This window comes from Enhydra lutris, unplaced genomic scaffold, assembly GCF_002288905.1.
Source record: "Enhydra lutris kenyoni isolate GAN:26980312 unplaced genomic scaffold, ASM228890v2 scaffoldscaffold1, whole genome shotgun sequence".
Classification (NCBI taxonomy): Eukaryota; Metazoa; Chordata; class Mammalia; order Carnivora; family Mustelidae; genus Enhydra; species Enhydra lutris.
This window is the reverse complement of record NW_019154085.1, coordinates 59,248,652-59,270,380: the sequence shown is the minus strand read 5'-3', so window position 1 is coordinate 59,270,380 and position 21,729 is coordinate 59,248,652. Positions and strand designations below refer to the sequence as shown.

At 42.3% G+C, this 21,729-nt stretch overlaps 1 protein-coding gene across 1 annotated transcript in view; it reads left to right on the top strand.

The window, feature by feature from the left end:
- LOC111142158 (dipeptidyl peptidase 4) overlaps positions 1 to 21,729 on the top strand; it is a 78,885-nt gene that overhangs the window by 40,892 nt on the left and 16,264 nt on the right. Inside the window, exons 11-20 of the mRNA XM_022495155.1 lie at positions 5,787 to 5,922; positions 7,718 to 7,762; positions 10,222 to 10,329; positions 10,572 to 10,639; positions 11,765 to 11,818; positions 12,198 to 12,319; positions 14,697 to 14,744; positions 15,018 to 15,116; positions 17,465 to 17,534; positions 20,132 to 20,326. Coding sequence (XP_022350863.1) covers positions 5,787 to 5,922; positions 7,718 to 7,762; positions 10,222 to 10,329; positions 10,572 to 10,639; positions 11,765 to 11,818; positions 12,198 to 12,319; positions 14,697 to 14,744; positions 15,018 to 15,116; positions 17,465 to 17,534; positions 20,132 to 20,326 — 945 coding nt within the window. The remainder of the gene's footprint in view (positions 1 to 5,786; positions 5,923 to 7,717; positions 7,763 to 10,221; positions 10,330 to 10,571; positions 10,640 to 11,764; positions 11,819 to 12,197; positions 12,320 to 14,696; positions 14,745 to 15,017; positions 15,117 to 17,464; positions 17,535 to 20,131; positions 20,327 to 21,729) is intronic.

Below are 21,729 nucleotides of genomic sequence, written 5' to 3'. Positions count from 1 at the left end.
GTGTTATATAGGGAATTATAAATCCAGCTCTGGTCTCTATTAACACCAGGGAGGCCGCAGTTTATGTAAAACCAGGCTCCAGCTCCTCTCTGGGGAAAACGTTCTAGCAGGCAGTGATGCCCCACTTTCTGGCCTCACGCAAACCTCCAGCGGGGCCAGGTTAATGCAGCAAATTGTGCCTCTTCAGAAACGGCCCAGCACCTTCTGCCGTGTTTTCTAGCCATCCACGAGCTCCTGGAGTGTAGGATCGCCTGGAGTGTAGCCCCAGGAGGGTGGGACGTGTTTCTCCCCTCCTCTGCCCCCGAGTGCCCATCACTCATCTTCCTCTGAGGCCACGTCCTTGCTCCACACAGCTTTGAGCAGGTGAAGTCCTACCAGAGGCAGGAGCCTCCCCACTGCCCTCCCTGAGTTAGAGGTCAAGTGGATTAGATTCATTAGGCTGCTCATTTGTCTTGATGACTATAAGAGGATTGGTGAGCTCAATCCTTGAGAGAAAACAACATATATTATAAAATCATAAACTCCCTACCTGCTTTATTTAGAGCCTGGCTTCACAATATTTCTATTTACATTTCTATATTTATATTTATATTTTATATCTGGTGCCTCTCGTGCAGGGCCTGAAACACAGCAAGTGCTCAATGAATATGTGTAGAATCAATGAATAAGCTTCTGTGTGGAGGGATGAGGGTGACTTTATGTGTGTGGAATGGTTTACACAACCAGGACCGAAGACGACCCTCCAAGTGACCCTGCCTAGCAGTCCCTCTTTTCTGCCTCCTCCCAGCCATCTGCACATTCCCTGGCCTGAGCTAGAGGACTGGGAAGGGCACGTTCTACTGAGGTGACCCCACCCCACATCTGCTGATCGGCTCCGGGGACCCATCACACCCAGCTCATGACCTGCCCCACCCTATTTTTTCTGCTCCTGAGTGATGTAATAGATAAATGCCTCCTCCGAATAGATAATCCTTGATCTATAAAGTAGAGATGTCAGGGTGTGGGCTTGTCACACAGATGATAAAGGAACCGGCCTGAAACAGCCAGGAAACTAGCGACACCTCAAGACAGGAAGCCCTTCAGGACCTCATGTGCTGTGGGTGCTGCCCTCTGTGACGGGCTCCCCCTCACCCCACCTATCCTTCTCCTCAGCGATCTGTCAGCAGCCCCAGGAGGGCTGGCATCCCCATCAGAGCAGAGAGTGGCATGGAGCCCGGGGCCAGCACTGGCAGAACGCCCGCTTCCTTGGGTGATTCACCGAATTAATCACTCTACCGTCTGCGGTTGCTCTGAGGAGCGATTTCTCTCCAATATTCTTCCCAGTCAGTAATGCTGACCCGATGTTAAGTACCCTTAACATACCAAAAGAAACATTTACACAAATGAGGGGAATTAATGCAACGCAACAGACATTTATTAAACGCCTACTGTTTACAAGGCAACGGTCACTTTGCAAAAGGAGTCTCTGAAAAATGCTTGAAACACGCTTCAAAAGCAGGTCTGTCCCAGCGCTATCAAATATAATTTGCTTTATAGAATTCAGCTATTTAGTTTACACACACGCTGTGGGAATAAATAGACCTCATAGAGTGAGGAATTTTATCCTGAAAAAAGGCAAGAGGGTGAAGCTAGCCCACCGTATTTCCCAGAGGGACGGGTGGAGGTTCTGTATAGAGGGAGCTACTAGGAACAGAAAATCTGAAGCCAGCTGGCTTAGTTTGAATCATGCCTCCCAACACTTCCCAGTGTGTGACCTTGGGCAAGTTACTTAACCTCTCTACACCTCCCTTTCCTTGTCTGCAAAACAGGAGCCCTAGCATTCCTACCCTGTAGGGTGCCACAAGTTTAGGTCGAGCACTTGGAACAGTTCCTGGCACATAGTAAACTGCTCATGGGTGTGCACTCCTATTATTATGTCCAGAAATCGCTCCATTGCTTTAGTATTAAAGCCAACCACACTCTCCTTAAAAACAACATTGTCCCAGAAATTAGAAGAGCTTATTGAATCGCTATGCCTGACGGGAGAGGCAGTCGTTGGCTCAAGGAAGGCCAGGCTGCCTGACATTCCCTCTTCCACCCCTTCCCACCATTACATAACCAGTCTGTTCAGTAGAGCCTCTCTGTTTTTACAGAATAAAATCAGCATGGAGGGGCACCTGGGTGGCTCAGGTCATGATTTCAGGGTCATGAGATCCAGCTCCAGCTGGGCTTGGCCTCCAGGCTGGGTAAGGAGTCTGCCAGCTTGAGATTCTCTGCCCCTCCCCCACTTGCTCATGCATGCATTCTGTTTAAAAAATCAGCATATAGTGCAAAGTATAGTTGATAAATCTGCTTGTTGGATTTTTCTGGTCCTAAGTAGGACTTAATTAAGCCTTTCAATAAAAAGTACAATTGGGTCATTGGTTCCCTTATATAGTTTTTATGATTCATTGACATCTTAGACTGGCACGATCTTGGCTCAGGGCAGGGTCCGCAGCGCCGCTCTGTCTCCCTTTAATTCCAAATCCTAAAGAGAAGCTGTGATTAGACAGGGGTGTGTTTACAAGAGGATTCAAAATGTCCTGTCTGCTGGCTGGCGAGCAGCCCATACGGAGGGTGCAGTGTACACCTTGGGCTACCGAGAGTGACAGAGAAAGTGGAAGACACAGGTTCGTGAACCTTTGATCTAGAAATGGGCAGGGCAAGTGCCAGATGCATGTGAGTTCCCTGGCAGGCTTCCCAAATTCCATTACTCCGTAATTTCGAATGGGAAAAAAGTTACTTTTCTACTGCTGATTTCGGAACCTGAAGTATCGTGTATGGTTTTTATAGATAAAGCCCTTAGTAAAGGTGACCCACTAATTGTGTTAAAGAGTTTTCTTTCCCCTTTGCCTGCCCTTTCCCCTAACCATGCCACTTTAGAAAAGTTTCCCGTTTCTGGAGCCTGTGATCCTAATCGAGGCCATGGAGCTCTGGGCAATGTGTGCATGTATGTAAGGAGACTCCCCCCACCCCCACCCCAGAGAGAGGTACCTGATTTCCATCCGAATTACAAAGGAATTTGATCTGTGAATAAGAACCACAGGCATAGAGCAGGGATCAGCACACCAGGGCCCACTGGCAAACCCAGCCCCAGGCCTGTTTTTGTATGATCTACAACTAAGAAAGATTTTTTTTTTTTAAGATTTTATTTATTTATTTGACAGAGAGAAAGAGATCACAAGTAGGCAGAGAGGCAGGCAGAGAGAGAGAGAGGGAAGCAGGCTCCCTGCTGAGCAGAGAGCCCGATGCGGGGCTTGATCCCAGGACCCTGAGATCATGACCTGAGCTGAAGGCAGAGGCTTAACCCACTGAGCCACCCAGGTGCCCCAAGAAAGATTGTTACAATTTTGAATGGTTGGGAAGGAAAATCACCAGAAGAATAATATTTCGTGACATGTGAAAATTATGTGAACTTCAGATCTCAGGGTTTTGCTGGAACTCATCTACAGATGTTCGTTGATATATTGTCTCTGGCTGCTTTTGTGCTGCAAAGGTGGAGATAAGTAATTGTCACAGAGCACATGTGACCCGCAAAACTTAAAATATTTACTATCTGGCTCTTGACTGAAAAAGTCTTCAGACCCCTAGTCAAGAAAGTTAATGTCAAAAAGTTTTGTTTTCTCCCTTGCATGTCATAGTTCCATCCCCTTTTGCAATGATTTATTCCTATCCCCAGCAAGATTCATTAATGCCTGTGGCTTGGGCACAGGGCAGAAGCATTGAACTCTGAGAGGCACCATTGGTCCTGTGCGTGCAAAGAGGGGTTCGCACTCTCAGACCCTGCAGCCTGGTGGTCGTTAGGGATGAGCACCTTAAGAATGCTGATGTTGGTGCGTAAAGAGGGACTTTCCAAGAAGGCATAGTAGATATTTGAGGAAGACCTAGGGAATTTAGAACATAGCCGTGGTTTCAGACTGAGGGCAGGTTGAACAAATGGGGGGCAGGTTGAACAAAGTGAGGGCAGCTGGGAAATCTCAGAAGGTATTCATGGAATACCAGACGTGCAGACTGGATGGTGTATAGGTTTCTCCTTTCCTCCTCCTCCTCCTCCTCCTCCTTCTTTTTTAATATTCTATTTATGTACTTGAGAGAGAGAGAGAGAGCACAAGCTGGGGGCTGGGGGGAGAGAAAGGACCAGAGGGAGAGGGAGAAGCAGCCTCCCCACTGAGCAGGGAGGCTAACGCAGGCTCCATTCCAGGACCCCGGGATCATGACCTGAGCCGAAGGCAGACGCTTAACCGACTGAGCCACCCAGATGCCCCGGTGTATAGGTTCTTACTAAGCAAGAGAAAGGCCTGAAACGGCGAGGAGTCCTTATTTATGGGAAGGTGGTGCTTTGCTGCTGGGTGAAGGGGTTTGATCTTCTTTCAGTACTTGCCACCTGCAACGGGAATAGTCAGGAGGGGACCCTGGAGGACCCAGAAGGGGACCTTAACACAGGAGATGTCCCCACCTACAGAAGGGCGATAGTGAAGCGGTGATCCATCCTAAGCGCTCAATAAATATTGGCTATTTGGTTTCTTGTCTGTGGAGGGAGTACAGACAGGACAGGGTCTGTGAATTCCAAGGAAGGACAGAGCTGTTCAGGCCACAGAGAATACAACAGGACTTTTGCATTCCACAGAATTTCAGTGTCGATTTGGTGCCAGGTACTCATTTCATTGGAACCTGGGGATGCCCTGCGAACAAGAAAGCTGCGGCCGGTGCCTCAGAGAACTTGTGGTCAAGCAAGGAGAGCAGAGAGACAGAGGAGGGGGTGGCCACAGCCTGTGAAGGGAAGAGCGAAGGAGCATTTTAGAGCATTCAGCGTTGATGAGGAGGCTATGGCCATGGGGCCAGTCAGAAAGAAAGAGGAAAAAAGAGTCTCTTGGAATTTTTCTGACAAAAGGGAACAAAGCTTTGATCAGACAGTGGAAAAAAAAGGATTTAAGAATGATCACTCAAGATCATCACATGGGGGTGGGGGGCTAGGAGGAGCAAATCAAATAAAATAATAAATCCAGAGCAAATATTTAGGTAGGCTAGCAGAAAAGTAAATTGAGAATTCCATGCATCTCACTATAAATCAAAGGGTAGCTCCAAAAATGTTTAAAGGTATGTGTTGGAGGAAGACATACTGTTAGAGATATCTCCGTTAGCATAAATTTCGTGTTAAGGTTCCTTGATTTTTTTCACATGGTTCATGTTTTGACTTTTGAGAAAAGATTTTTACAATATAATTATTTGATTTTCAAAGTTCATAGAGATGTGAGTCAATTTTTTCTCCTTTGAAAAACGAAGTTGAGAAAAGGGTCAGTTATAATTTCACCCTAAAAGTAAGAATTTTCTGGAGAAGCACATCAGATTACCAGAAAATATTCGAATCTCAGCCAGTGTGTCTGGCCTCACTGTAATGGTCTCTCAATACAGCAGAAAAGAGATGGGAAAAATGTCACCCTTGACTTCCTGGCACCATCAAAGGCCAAGTTAAGGACTTGAAAAAATCCTGAGTGGTGGTGTGAGTCACGTTTGCTAAGCCACTATATAATGTTAGCTGCTATTTTTCCTGTCAAGTATATTTTAATTTCCATTCAAAACTAAATTACACTTCAAGCTTTCAGAAAAAGGTAAAATATTGTGGTATTAAATGGTTTCAACAACCATTTAAAATTATATGCCTATTAAGATTGATTTCATTGAGTAAAATGTCTATCTGTACCAAGGTCTGGAAATAGTTATTCTCTCTCTCTCTCTCTCTCTCCACTTCCTTCCTTCCTTCCTTCCAGGGATTACTACTTGTGTGACGTGACATGGGTAAATGAAGAAAGGATTTCTTTGCAGTGGCTCCGAAGGATTCAGAACTATTCAGTCATGGATATTTGTGACTATAATATTGCCAACAACAGTTGGAGAAAATCAGAGGTAAGGTTTAATGGCGATGCTCTGCTTCTAAAGCTACATGTGATCCAAGGACTCCACAAAAACCGGGAGAGTGAATGGTTGGGAATCAGCAAATAAAGTTTGAGCTTCTTTTCTTTCTGAGTCTGTCAGATCCTGAGGCAGTGAGTGAGTCCTGACTAACTTTTAGAGAGAATCTGATATTTGATGGTACTTCCATTTCATCTCTGCTCACTAGTCATATGGTTTCAGTTATGGATATTATCACTTGGGGAGGGGGTGGCGATCGGAAACCCAAAAGATAGAATTTGATGTCAAAATTCAGACAGCCCAAGAAGGCCAGCGGCTGCAAGATCAATGAAGTGTGTTTCAACAGAGAAAATATGGGGAGCAGAGAATGACTGACTGAGAATGTGTGAAACAAAACTAGTATCAAAAGGCCACAAATCTCTTGCCACCCTGTGACTATACTTCAGCAGTCAACAACTTTAGAACATAAATAGGTAACAACCAGGCAGAGAGGGTGGCAACATTAAGACAAAGGTGAGTGTTAATTCAACCTTGAGGTGCTGGGGATGGGGGCAGGGCATTCCCCACAAGAAACCACAAGGTTCAGCCAAGCTAGTGAATCAGGATTAAAGCCCCTTTGGGAACCAGCAGCCTCAGGAGGGGCAACGTCCAGGGAAGGTTAGTGACATATGTGAAGGGCACCTCTCCAAGCCCTTTTCTGGTAATGGGTTCTGTGCCTACATGCTTCCCCCTCTACACACTTCCCACCTGGTTGGGCACAGTGAAGATTCTTGCTTCAGAAAGCTTGGGCACCCCTTGTCTTGATTTGTCAATTCACTTATTTATACAGCAAACAATGAATACCTACTATGCCCCAAGTTCTATGCATAGCTCTGGATTTAAAACAAACAGAAACAAACCAATGAGACAACATGCTGGTCCCTAAAACGTGGTTGTTTTAGTAGGGAATACCATTAGGATAATCCATAATAATAGTCACCATTTCTTGAACACTCAGGGTAGCCAGACACCGTGGAGACAGGGGTTCTGAGAGGTTAAGAAGGTCACTTAGGTCACGTGACAGCCGGACTCCAAACTAGGAAACCTAAGCTCTTTGGTTAGGTGGAGGTAGGCTGAGGCTCAGGTGCCACTCTGAGGGGTTCGGACTTACTTGTAAGACACGGAGAGCTATTTCTAGGTGTTAAATAGGACAGGATCCTAATGAGCTAGAACTGTCGTCTGTTGCCAAATGAGGTCAGTAGGGGTTGAGCAGACTGGAAGAGGAGAAGAGCGGCAGGGTCTCCAACCGGGAGGTCAGGGCAATGGACCAAGGGAAACCTGACGAGAACAGAAGCTAAGGCAGTAACGGTGGAGAAGGATGAGGGGAGTCAACAAACCAGGAGGCAGGGGCTGAGGAGGTGGCTCTGAAGAGAGGAGGCATCTAGAGTGATTCCCAAGTCTCTGGCTTGGGTGAGCAGTGGCACTAAACAGAAGAACGAAGGCGTCAGAACAAGCCAGTGGGGATGGAGGCAAGATAAAGGACATCATCTTCTGTGCCGTGCGTGTTGAGATGAAAATGCCAGGGGAGCTTCCAGGGCCACGTATGGAAGACAGAGCTCTATGCAAGAGAGGTAAAGGTCCTGATGCAATCCTATAAACAATCTGAGCACAAATACAATTATATAAATGGAGATCGTTTTCGATTATTTTAAGTACAATTTTGCTTCTATTACCATGAGTTGCTGATAAAAAATAGAATTAATACCTCACTTCTCTCTGAAATGCTGCCCTTGTATTTTTCCCTCTCTAGAAACAAGAACACACTGAAATGAGTACCACTGGCTGGGTTGGAAGAGTAAGTGCTTTGAGTTATGGGTTTTTTGTGGTCTGGATCAGATACTCAGAGCTATTTGATATGCATATATACCAAAGTAGGGCCCTATGTTATTTGCTATTAATAGAGCTATTACCTGACCTATTTCTCAAAATATTTAAATGCTCCCTGCAGAGATGTCTTTTCTTTTCTTTTAAAGATTTTACTTATTTATTTGACAGAGAGAGAGACACAAGTAGGCAGAGAGCGAGAGGGGGAAGCAGGCTCCCCGCTGAGCAGAGAGCCTGATGCGGAGCTCGATCCCAAGACCCTGAGATCATGACCTGAGCCGAAGGCAGAGGCTTAACCCACTGAGCCACCCATGTGCCCCAGTGAGGTCTTTTCGTGGGGAATACAGAACATGCTCAGTGGGAAAAAGGACAGGACAGGTGAAAACTTGAGAGCAGACAAAACAGAAGACATACTCTAGGCGGACGGTAGCTCCTGAAAAGTTAAAAAGCAACCACTGCTGAAAAGCAGCTAAGATGCTGAAGATGCCCACTGAGCTCACCTCTAAGGGCCTGTGCTCTGGAGGCAGCAAACATGGCTTCCATCCACAGCCTACACAGATGAGCAAGGAGCCGTGGCTATATGCGGCGGCAACTCGGTGGCGACTGTATCTATCCAGCAACCCTGCTGTTCACCCCCCTTTGGAGGAACTCATATTCTTGTGGCTTCATGCTTTACTAGGCCCCAGATGCAGAGTGGTATCCGAGAAAGCACAGTGACCCGCAGAGACTTGTCACGCTTCTCATTTGTGCTGCGAGCGCTATGCCTTGGGCAGAATCACCAACCATGAGGCCACCGGACTGTGGGAGGAAACACATTATGGAAGGATCTCTAGCCGTTGTGGCCCCTCACAGAAAGACGATGAACAAATCTCACCTAATTCTTGTGATCACTTCTATTAAGCCTCCTTTAAGAGAAAAACAAAGGGACCAAAAGCAAAAGAAAATGTAAAGATTTCCTTCACATCTCTTGGGGCAGAGAGGGGAGGCCCGCGGTCCAGAAACAGGACCCCTTCCAGCTGGGCTCAGAGCTCCGATAGCATTCACACGTCCCTTTTCTTCAGGCTTTGATTGGGCAGAGGGGAGAGGTTTGCCAACATGAAAAGTGGTTTCCTCCATGGCAAGAGACACGCTACACTTCCTCACGACTCTTTGAAAAAAATATGTTTTTTCCTCTCTGTATTTAACCAGACAGATGCCACTTTTCACACATTTCTACTAGGCACAACTCCATCCAGGGGAAACAGGGAAATGTATTAAAAAGATAAGGCTGTGAACACAGGTCTAGAGAGGGGAATGTGTTTCAGAGCTCTGTAATGAGAACACCAAGTGTACTGCACGCCTCAGTTTGCTCCATAAATGAATCCACTTTGAATCACTAAATAGAAGAGGGAAGCATTTTTCTTCCTTCCCAAAATGGGAGCTGATAAGAGAGGAAACATCGAGGGTAAAGTGAACCAACAATTTTAAAAGACCATCTCCTACCTGCTCGCAAATGTAGGAAGGAAATCGAAGTCGTAAAGCAACATATTCCTTTCAGGCTGGGGTAGATATTCTTCTGCTGAAACTACATTATGTTCTGAGAACTATCTTTTATTGAACTGTGAAAAATGGAAATTTTATACTGTATTTCCATACAACTACTTTTTTGGTAAATTGTTGATCCTATTTAGCAAAATGAAAAGGCATACAATAAAAATGGTAACTATAAGAATGTTTCCACGTGAAATACACAACAGACATTCCTTACAGTATCCAGTCCAGAAATGGTTAAAGAATTTTTGGCTTTCAAAAAAAAATATGTATTTAAAAAGGAGGAAACGAATCCCTCAAATTAAAAACCACCTCTTATCTGAAACAGTAAAAATAATAGTCTGTTTGAAACAAACAAACCGAACAGAAAGCAGTCGCTCACGGATGCCAGGAGGGAAGGGGTGAGGGGAATGGGCAAAATAGGTGAAGGAAATTAAGATGTACGAACTCCGACTTAAAATAGTAATAATAATAGTCTGTTTCAAGAAAGCACATCTGTGACACTGAGGAAATTTACTTCTTAAAACTGAAAGACAAATGCTAAGTTTTGCACATTTATAGCCAGAAGTCATAGAGTCATCCTTTGTAGAGAGATGTCCAGAGATAACAATACCACGGCTATGTGTTGAGAGTACTGCGTAAGCCTCTTTATGTGCTTTCTCTCACTTACTCCACGTAAAGAATTCTCTGAGAGAGATCTTTTTGTCTGCATTTTCTAGAAGGAGAATTTTCTTTTGAGACATTCTGGTTTCTTTTGAGACCCTCTGGTTTCACTTGGCAAGTAAATGAAGCATGGGTTTTGGGCAGAGGTGTTGAGAGGACTTTTAAAAACTAAAGTTGGTGCTGAGATGAGACTGATGTGCCCTCATCTGTTTTTTTTTGTTTTCTATTATTCTGTAGTTCAGGCCTTCAGAACCTCATTTTACCTCTGATGGGAATAGCTTCTACAAGATCATCAGCAACCAAGATGGCTACAAACACATTTGCCTATTCCAAATAGATAAGCAAGTAAGTATTCTTACATAATTTATTTCGGGTTGATCTCTTTTTTAATGAGACTAAGTTGAAGGGGAAATCATTTAGTAAAGTCAGTCAGTATGTACCAATAATCCGGCTGATCGAAATTCTGAAGTGGTGTCTGGAGGATGATGGGATAGGGAGGAGAAACCCAAGGAGATAAAAGATTCAACCCTCCACTTCGATTAGAGAGTTTAATAAACATCTTTTTTTAAAAAAAAAAATCCCATCAGGATTGCACGTTCATTACAAAAGGAGCTTGGGAAGTCATCGGAATAGAAGCTCTCACCAGTGATTACCTGTGAGTATTCTAATAATGGGTAGGATGCAAACATACTCGTTGCAATCACACCCTTTATGCCCAGAAATAGGGGAAAATCTCCTACAAATAAAGAATAGTCTATTTGGAATGTGTTCAGTACTTTTTTCTTTTTAACATACGGAAGCCTTAATGATTTTCACATATGCTTAGCAGACTTGATACCCTGCCACCAAGCAGCTCTACCTCTTGCTCTTACCTGCTTTACATTAGCAGAGCTGCAGCCTCTTTTTCTTAAGCGTCTTGGAGCACCGCACCAGCATCGGGGCATTTTGTTACATTTTAACTGGCACTGGATTTTTGGAAGGCTTGGAGAGGCTATTTCATTTTATCTGTCCACATCTCGGCCTTTCTCTGGAAAACGGAAAGCTTTGCCGAGGCTGTCAACAACCATGCACGAGTTGGTGGAAAGGGAGTGTTATTTTCCATTAGAATCTAAGGCATTTCTAGAATTCATTATCGGGTCTCACTAGGGACTATTGTTGCCACTGCCCAAAGTAGTTTTTGAAAGACATCCTTAGAAGGGGCTCTGCTCCTGTCAGAAAGATGGGCTCCTGCCATCCAGTAGCTTGGGCTATAAAAACAGAAAATACAGAAAACAATGTAGGTACGTGGTTGTCCAGCCTTACTTTTCTCACAAAAGACCTTTTTTGAGTTTTTACTTGTCACCTGAATGAAGGGATCAATCCCTGCATCCAGATATTTTAGTCTGCTTTAAAAATGGAATCTCTGGGGCACCTGTGTGGCTTGGCTGGTTAAAGCCTCTGCCTTTGGCTCAGGTCATGATCCCAGAGTCCTGGGATCGAGCCCCGCATCGGGCTCTCTGCTCAGCGGGAAGCCTGCTTCCTCCTCTCTCTCTCTCTGCCTGCCTCTCCGCTTACTTGTGATCTCTCTCTCTCTCTGTCAAATAAATAAATAAAATCTTTTAAAACAAAAAGTGAAATCTCTTATTTAGAGATGATGGGAAATATGGCTTCTGGGGCAGAGGGGGCAGGGAAGAATGATATGATAAGGGCCAGCATGAATGTTTTGTGTTGAGTCAAATAGAGTGTACTTGACTTTCTTTAAAAACATAATTAATATATATTTTATTTGTTTTCTTCCCAGATACTACATCAGTAATGAATATAAAGGAATGCCAGGAGGAAGAAATCTTTATAAGTAAGAACTGAATCAAATTGTTGACTTGAGTCTTTCTAGCTGAAGAACAATTTCTGGTTTTGTTTTGTTTTTGTTTTTGTTTTTTTCCGTGCTTTAAGTAACTGGAGTTGTAATTGAGCACTTTCATTCCCTTATAAATCAAACTCCAGGTGTCAACAACAGAGAATGACTTTATTAGATGTTTTGTGTTATTCCCAAACAATGGAAAGTTTGAGGTTATTATGAATTAATTCGTGTATTTGTTGCACATTAAAAAAGAAAATGTTTTGAGCATTGCCTTAGCATTCTGATACCTTTAAAACTAGAATATGGCATTATTCAATTCTGTCTTTTCGTTTATTCTTTCATCAAGCACTTAATTTCCACCATTGATTTACAGAATCCAACTGAGCGACTACACAAAGATGACATGCCTGAGTTGTGAGCTAAATCCAGAAAGGTGTCAGTACTATTCTGTATCATTTAGCAAAGAGGCAAAGTACTATCAGCTGAGGTGTTCAGGTAAGTGTGAACTGCCAAGGGGAGAACAGCCCAGGTACCACCGTGTCTGTCTGTCTATCTGAAGTGGTTCCTTGCATTCCCTCAGCCTGCACGCTTTTCCTGCTCTCCACTCACCAGCTGACTTCGTTCCTTCCACTCTTCAGACAACATTCTTACCACTCTCCTGGTTCTTTTTTTTTTTTTTTAAGATTATTTATTTATTTGTTAGAGAGAGAAAGTGAGAGATAGCTTAGAGCAGAGGGAGAAGCAGGCTCCCCACTAAGCAGGGAGCCTGATACAGAACTCGATCCCAGGACCCTGGGATCATGACCTGAGCCAAAGGCAACCAACTGAGCCACCCAGGCATCTCCCTCCTGGCTCATTCTGCCCATCTTTCCCTTTCTGTGTCCAGTCTGGGAAACACTCTTTCTGCCCTGCTTAGTTTTCTCCTCTTGAATCTGAGGAGCTCTTGAAATCACCTGCCTCCTTCTCTTCAAGCACATCTAAGTGGTAAGTTAACCGCCTTTCCTCCCATTCTAACCAAGAGAGTTGCATGGCTTGCTTTTGACTGAACGCACAAGAAATATACATACACTGGAGACTATGTATAGCTGAGGTACTTCATTTTACACACACACACACACACACACACACACACATTTTTTTTTAAGATTTTATTTATTTGACAGAGAGAGATCACAAGTAGATGGAGAGGCAGGCAGAGAGAGAGAGAGGGAAGCAGGATCCCTGCTGAGCAGAGAGCCCAATGCGGGACTCGATCCCAGGACCCTGAGATCATGACCTGAGCTGAAGGCAGTGGCTTAACCCACGGAGCCACCCAGGTGCCCCACACCTATTTTTTATTGTAGATTTTTTTCATTATTATTTTGTGCACTTGCCCCTTTAGATGAGAAAAATGTATGTGGGTAGTGTCTGTCACCCACCCTGCTCACGGCTCCATCTTCTGTTGCTTTTTTATTATTGTTTTCTTTATTGTTAATGAAGAAACTTGGCAAGGACGGACAACGGCGCCTCCACAGGTCACACAGCTAATAAGAGGCACAACAGGATTCAAGCACAGGTCTCCACTCCTGAGTCCTCCTGAGCCCTCCAATAAGCCCTCTACTAGAAGACTTCTCAAAATGAAAGATTCTGTATATTCTGAAAAAGAACTATCCCTTACGGGAAAGAGATCTCCAAACCACCTATCGGAACCTTATTTACTAGCACATTTTCTTTATTATTACATCTTTCTCTCTCTTTCTCTTTCTTTCTTTTTTTTTTTTTTTTTTTTTCCTGTGACTGTTTTTAGTCACCATTGCTTGGGCAGACACTTTATACTAGGAACTGTGCTAAAAGTTTTATATTTGTAGTCTTGTTTGATTCTTAAGAAAACTCTATAAAGTAGATATTATTCTCCTTTTATATGTAAAGAGATCAAAACATAAATATATTGTAAACAGTAGGTAAGCCAGGATTCAAACCCAGGTCTTTCTAATGCCTTCACTGTGGTTCTGATCAAGAGTAAAACATTAATATTATCTAAATGCATCAAAATTAAATAGCTCACCAAATAGCTTTTCTATACATTACCTTCTAGTCTGCAACTACCACAGTTGGGATAAATAGTGAAGATATGTTCATGCGAGAAAAACACTTTTGCATGCCAAAAAGGAATCGCTTATCCAAGTGAGGCACTGTGCAGATGTGCCCCCTGGCTCACAACTCAGTCGGGTGGAGGCAGCGGGAGGGAAATCCGCCCCTCTCCTGGCTGAGGCTGGCTCCAGAGCTCCGCCCTAAGGGGGCGGGGCCGGAGAGCTGGCGTGGTCATCGCCAGATTGTCGCTTTAGGGCTGGGAAAGAAAAATAGCAGTGTCAGGGGTCCTTTGGCTTAGTTCACAGTTGAGGAAACGGGCGGCAGCATGCCCAAGGCACTAAACCGGGCCAGAGGTTCAGTTTCTGCTTCATTCTACTGAGCCCTGTAACTTTTCGGTAATCCTTCTTAATCTCAAATTGCATCTATTTTGGGCCCCTGGGTGGCTCAGTTGGTTAAGTGGTTGCCTTCGGCTCGGGTCATGATCCTGGGGTCGCAGGATCGAGTCCCGCATCAGGCTCCCTGCGTGGCAGGGAGTCTGCTTCTCCCTCTGACCCTTCCTCTTCTCATGCACTCTCTCAAATAAATAAATAAAATCTTAAAAAAAAAAAATGCCCCTATTTCAAAGAAGAGGAAAAACAGCTAACTTAGTAAGTCTCTCATCTACGATCATATTTATTCTATCACAGTTAATTGGTATTAAAATCATATCAAAGTTAAGTGGTATCAAATGACCATTTTTGAAAAAAATATGTTTCCTTCTTTTCTTAAAAAGCCTCACCTAAAACATTTTTCCTGTTAACAGGCCCTGGTCTGCCCCTCTATACTCTGCATAGGAGCAGTGACGATAAAGGTATTTTCTAGCATTTTACTTTTCCTTTGCTTCTTAGTGTGTGTGAATAGGATCAACATGTACTTAGCATAGTGAGGTGTGTGTTTTGTGGGGTTTTTTTTGTTTTGTTTTGTTTTGTTTTTTGGCTTTAGTGTTTAAACAATGATTTGAACTCAAGGTTTATAATCTAATGTATAGTCCCATCAGTGAATTGCCACTTGTTCGTTAGCCCTTTGCATAATCCGAATTCTTCACATTGTTAATGAATTACTGCCGTCTGGAATATTTGTTTAGAATTGAGAGTCCTGGAAGACAATTCAGCTTTGGATAAAATGCTGCAGGATGTCCAGATGCCCTCAAAAAAACTGGATTTCATTATTTTGAATGAAACAAGTAAGTTGAATTTCTTTAGGAATAGAACTGTTCCTGGAAACACCAATAAAAATATAACTAAACGTGATAACTTGATCTGAAAATACACATTTTATGTTATATGTACTTCTAATTTGAGGTTATTTTTCCTATGAAAAATTTTGTTATGAGAACTGCTAGTTTTTCATTCTTTTTGTTTTAAAATAGAATACCACTCTATGTAAAAGTTGTTCTGTTAAAAGGAAAGGATTTGGAAAAAAAACACACTATTGCTACTTTGGTTTCATTCTATTAGTAACTCTGTTCTACTATAAAATATTAATTGAGTGTTTAACTTAGTGTTATCCTGATATATTTTACCTTTAACCCAAAGAGATTAAAAAAAAATCTGAAGTGATTGTATACAAAAATTAAGGTTAGCTGTAAAATGTTAAAACTTCAGTCTCAGGAGCGAAATCTTGAATTTTTCCTGACCTTCTCCCTGCCACAGTTAGCCTGGTCCCTGTGCTGGATGCCTGAGCAGGAATGGTATGCAGGAACCACTGAGAAAGGGGGTGAAGAGAGGTGATCTTTGAGTAGGAAAGTTTGTAGTTTGTTCATTTGTATTTGTTTGTTGTTTTTCCCATTAAGAGCTAATTACTCATGGGAGATGGGGGGATCCATCAAGATTGATTTAAGTTGTTTTTTTTTTTTAATATAGGATAATAATAGAAAAGATGCAAAAAGATCCAGTAGTAAAGATCCATCCAATTTTAAATGGCAGGAAAAGCGCTGGGGAGTAGAGGGTACTTGTGAAGAGGAGCTTAGAGCAGGGCTACTCAAACTCAACATGCATATGAATCACCTGGCACCTTGTTAAGGATCTGTGATCCAACAAGGCAGGGTGAACCCAGGGTTTGTAATTCGCTCTTAGGTGATGCTGGTGCTGCTGGCATGATGGCCAAGGACTTAGAGTTCGGGAGAGCTACCTGGGCTGCTAAGACAGAAGGTGCTGCTGAGATTTGAAAGACAGTGGGGGACCCCGGAAGTTTTTGGTTCAGGGAAACCACAGGGTTGGATGGACAAACTGATAGAGAGGAGAGTGAGGCTGGGTCTGCCAGAGATGGACAGTCCAGCTGGGAGGTGGTTGTACGTTCAAACTCCAGAAAGTGGGGTAGGGGGGCATTGAGGAGGAGGGGCAGAAGGAGGTGGGACTGGGGATTACAGAGAACCTTGCACCCCACGCAAAGCGGGGTGGGGACAGTATCTTCAGAGAGATGGAACTAAAAACACTTCCAATCAACTAGGACAAATTCAAAGGAGAGAGCAAATGGTGGGTTTGGCATATTTATTTAAAACATCATGATCGACACAGTTTGACATTCTACTGAAAAAGAAGAAAGACTTAAATTTTTGTTCTTATAAGCACATTTAGTCAGAAGGGATATATTTAAAATATAAAATCCAAATTGAAGAGAAATCTATCTATCTAAAGATCTTACTCTTAAACCTTTCTTTTTTCCTCAACTAAAATAATTTTAACGACAACAAAAAAAAAATAAAAGAAAGAAAGAAAAGGAAGATAAACATAAAGAAGCAGCAGCTCTAGAGATATGGATTTTTTTCCCCTATAGGTTAAATCTACTGAAGCTGGAAATAATCTGATTAAAATATAGGACATCTCTCGATCTCTCTATCTTTAAGATTTATTAATCTAACTCATCATCTTAACTTGGGAGCAAAGGAAACCAATTCATTATTTAGGGACAAATTTTATTAAACTGATGCTAAATCAAGCACAGAGAATTAAACAGATCTGCAGATCATACAGAACGTACACAACAGTCTGCTCCATGTAAACCTGATTTCATTCTGTGAAACACAGAGCTGAAAATGGGAACTCAGCTTTGCGGTCTGGGATGGCAATAAGAATTACAAAAATGTTATTAAATCAGAATTTTAAAATAGAGTTAGGGCCAACTAAAAATCCTAAACATCTTCAAGGAAATTCAAGAAGAGGAAAACATTTTGGAGGAAAACTTAGAACATAAGCCGTAAACAAACTAGATAAGTAGATCAGATGCCAAAGAACAGAATCATAAAAACAAAACATTAGCAATTCTAAGATGCACTTTTATTTTACAAGGCACCAATATATTTAATAGATATATTAGAAGCAACTTTATTGCTTTCATCTTAACTAGTATTCTAACCTGAAAGAGAATATTTTCATATCTTAAAGACATACTGAATCCAAGCAGTTCATTTTCTTTTTCTATCATAATTTAACAAATTGTTGAATACTAGCTATGATTTATTACCACACAGACACCTAGATCATGTGCTAATAGTTACTCATAATTTACTAATTAATCTTTCTGTTTGTTTAGAATTCTGGTATCAGATGATCTTGCCTCCTCATTTTGATACATCCAAGAAATATCCTCTACTAATAGATGTGTAAGTATTCAAGAGGAGGGAACACATTAGAAGTTAACCATTAGACATCTTTTACTCAGTGCAGCTTACAGAAAATTAAAGTCGAATGCATCCTTTGTCTCTTCCTGAATCATTGTGAAGCAATTTGACTATGTCCTTCCATTTTGCAATCACATAACCAAACCTTTGTTTTCTACCATCTTTCGAATGAAGAAAGACACCCTTCTGTCGTAATGACATATGGTCCTTTAGTTTTGATTTTTTTCTCTGAACTACAAGGGAATGCCAAAGGAATTTTAGGTCACCAGTTTTATCTTTACCTTATAGACATTTTAACATGAGAGATGGGTATTAATAGCCTTCACAACTTTTTTACCCCTAAACTTGCCCAAAACATCACCATTAGTGGCTTTTGATGCATTAAGACATCAAGTTTCTCTGCCTTTAGTTCCTGAAATACCACTGCCTGGTAGCTTTCATTCCCCTCTTTGGTGAAGATATGATGTGATATAGGAAATTGTTCATTACAATCCAGACTTCTTCAAGTCTCAGAGAAAGTTCTGAAATCACACATCTTTGACCAGTAAATGTAAACTCATGCAAACTCTAAATGTGGCATCTTCGAAAAATGTTTTTGATAATGATTGGGAATACATTTTACTTTAATCCTCCTAAAATTGCCCTGACCTCACACATAATGCCACAACACCACTCCTCCTGTCCTAGATTGTCTCATTTCCTTGTATAAAAATAAGACAAAAACAAACCCAACAAATGTGCCCGCTGTGGGCTGCCTGCCAGGTGATTTGCAAACAGATGTGAGGAGTTCTATTGGGCCCATTATACAGAAAAGGAAACTGAGACTCGAGAACATCACTTTTCTGTGTAACCACCACCACCAATAACAGAAGAGGGGTGTTAGCATCCAACACAGCCTTGTTGCCCTGTATTTAGAGTTCCATGTAAACAAAACATAAAACCTCAGAGAAAGAGAAAAAGGTATTTTAAACTTCCAGATGTGCTGTTTGATTTTCAATAAGCCTAACTTTGACTACAGTGACATTAATTTGCTTTGGGCTTCAGCACCAATAAGGGAAGCAGATATTTTAGAGAAGAGTGAGACTTTTATCCTCTTCAACTCCCCAGTGAGGAAAAAACATGGTAAATTTACTGCCTGTTTCTTTTTAGTTGTTTTCCTCTTCCCATTCTTAGATGTCCAAATCTTTGTTTTCTGGGTTTTTTTTTTTTAAGATTTTATTTATTTATTTGTCAGAGAGAGAGAGAGGGAGAGAGAGCAAGCACAGGCAGACAGAATGGCAGGCAGAGGCAGAGGGAGAAGCAGACTCCCCGATGAGCAAGGAGCCCGATGTGGGACTCGATCCCAGGACGCTGGGATCATGACCTGAGCCGAAGGCAGCTGCTTAACCAACTGAGCCACCCAGGCGTCCCTGTTTTCTGTTTTTAAAAATAACGTTGTTTAATCTTAGGGAGTAGAGTAACTTGACACATAACTAATATTAAGGGAAGTTATTACCCTACACAATCTAAAATCATTGAAAGGACCAAGGCATTTCACACGTTGTTAAAAAATGTTTACTCTCCCAAGAAATGCATGAATGCATTCTTCTTTTTAAATTTAGAATGTTACAATATTTAGTTTACAGTGAAAGTAACACAATGTTTGTTTAAAACCAAAGTTCTTTTGACTTCCATCCCTAGGAAGAACAAAGGCATGCAAGTGGAGGGGACAGTGAGCAGACCAGTAGGAGAGATGGGGTGGGAGGCAGTAGGTCTGGGTCCAGGAGTAGGTCTGGGTCCAGGAGACCCATAGATCGTGCAAAGATGACATGTTTAAGTGAGATGCAAGGAGCTATCGGGAAATTGTCTTGATTAACACATGGCAATGACAGGGCTTGTTGGAGATTGTGCACCCAGCTGTGTGGGAGTGGGGTCTAGCCTGTACAGATTGCAGATAGCAGGGAGTTAAGCTTGTTGATAAATAGAATGCAGTTGTCAATATCGCCTACTTCTTTCTGCTTTGAAGTTTTGTGGAATAGTGGTCGTTCATACCTTGGCTCACTCCACAGTGACTTGTGGAGCCTTGGTGTGTAACCTTGTGCTGGGACTTGTTGGGGGGGGTGGGCAATGCAGTGCATATCACGCAGCAGTCAAGCCCTCCTTTGGGAAGTTCCAGCCTAGGAAATACACATGTAGTGTAGGAGTGCTTGCAAGCCAGAGAGAAAGGATATAGTCAAAGCTGCATTTATTGTCATCCTCATTAATTTTTCATAACCCAACATCCCTATCCCAACTATTAAGTATTTATTTCTTTGATTTCTAAGAAATATACGACTTAGAAAATGTTGGCCTATGAAGTCTGTGTTTGATACTGATCTTCAAAGGTAAAACTGATGGGCATCTTTGAAAGAAACACACAGCCATTATAGTCATGTTGCCAAGTTTTAAAGGAACCATTTTGGACACCCTGGTGGCTGGCACAATTTCAGCCTCGTGGTCGGGAAAGACGCATACTTCTTGTCCACAGGGAGTAGAAACACAGGTACTCCTCATTTGATTCAGAAAAACCACAAAGGCTAACAATTTGGGATTTTTCACAGATATGCAGGCCCGTGTAGTCAAAAAGCAGACGCTATCTTCAGACTCAACTGGGCTACTTACCTTGCAAGCACAGAAAACATTATCGTAGCTAGCTTTGATGGCAGAGGAAGTGGTTACCAAGGAGATAAGATCATGCACGCAGTCAACAGAAGACTGGGAACATTTGAAGTTGAAGATCAAATTGAAGCAGCCAGGTGAGTGACTAGGAGATGAATCCGAAGGTCATCTGATTCTTCCCTCTCGATTTATATTTTAAAGTTGTAAAGTGGAAAGAATGTCAAGTGTCCTAGAGGAAGTCATTTATGTTTGGGGTACATTTTTAGTGACGATATAACACTTAGATAAAAATGTATGTCATTAGAGACTTATATAAAGGTTAAAAAAGACTTATTTCTTAAATTCCTCTCTGTGACTCTAGAAAGGAGTTGGTATATGTGTTACCACCTTCTGGGAACAGAGACTCAAAATTCATCAAACACATGGGCAAACTGAGGGATAAATGCTCCCCTGGGGTAAACATCTAACTAAATGAGTGGACCATCCCTGTAGTCAATGGCAAGTGAAGGAGTCCAGTGTACTTGCACAGCATAGGAAGCTACATTACATGTGACAGCTATCTGTCCTAGGAGTGGCTCCTACAGTTGGGATGAAGGTTACTCTGGCATTGGGGGAGAATTGTGGGGCACAGCCATCTTTGCTCACAATTATAAGAGCTTCAGTAAGTATGAATCACATCTCATTCTGGTGCTTTCTATTCATGAGTCCACAGATAAGTGTTGTGGTCTGGCTTGGAAGAGATGTTACTGATGAATAATGGTTCCCACGTAGCACACGTGTACATGGGCAATGTTTTACCTGCATTTTCATGGGAACTGCACAGCACCCCTAGGAGGTGGGGATCTGTATCCCATGCTTCAGGTAGAAAATGCAGGCTCTTAGGTTTGGTAATTTGTCAGGGGAAGTCATAATCTAAATCAAGGTCTCCAACTCCAACTCAGATGCTTTCTCCAGTTCAACCGTGCTCAACTGGCAAATAGGAAATGCAGTCTTTGAGTTTCTACAATCAAGTGCCTGGATGTCTGGGGAAGCATGACAAGTGGTTGATTTAAAATAATGTTATGAAATCATAAACTAGGAAATCCAGAAAAATTATGAATGGTGAGATGGGTGGAGGAAAATGCCTTTAAAAACCAGAAACCACCAAAGAGAAGAGAAGAGGACAATTGATTTAAGTGTCTCTAAGTCTCTTACACCATAGTTAACGATGAGCTATTTTCCTTCAAAGCCAAATAGAGAGAAAGAGAAGTCAAGAGAGAGGATAAATGGTTCAGGAGTAGGGCTGTCATATTTTAAAACCAAAATTGTATTTATCCAGACTGATCCTCTCTGAGAGAGGGTGGAGTGTCGGGGATTCTCAAATCCGAAATTACATAATTGGGTATCCGCAATATACATCTCAAGTTTAAAAGATTAATGAGATGTCATGTATTTATACAGTAGAATACTAATTCAGCAACTAAAGAGAGGTGTATACTGCAGTGTAGATGAATCTCACAGGCTGTTGAATGAGAGAAGCCAGGCATGAAAGTGTATCTCC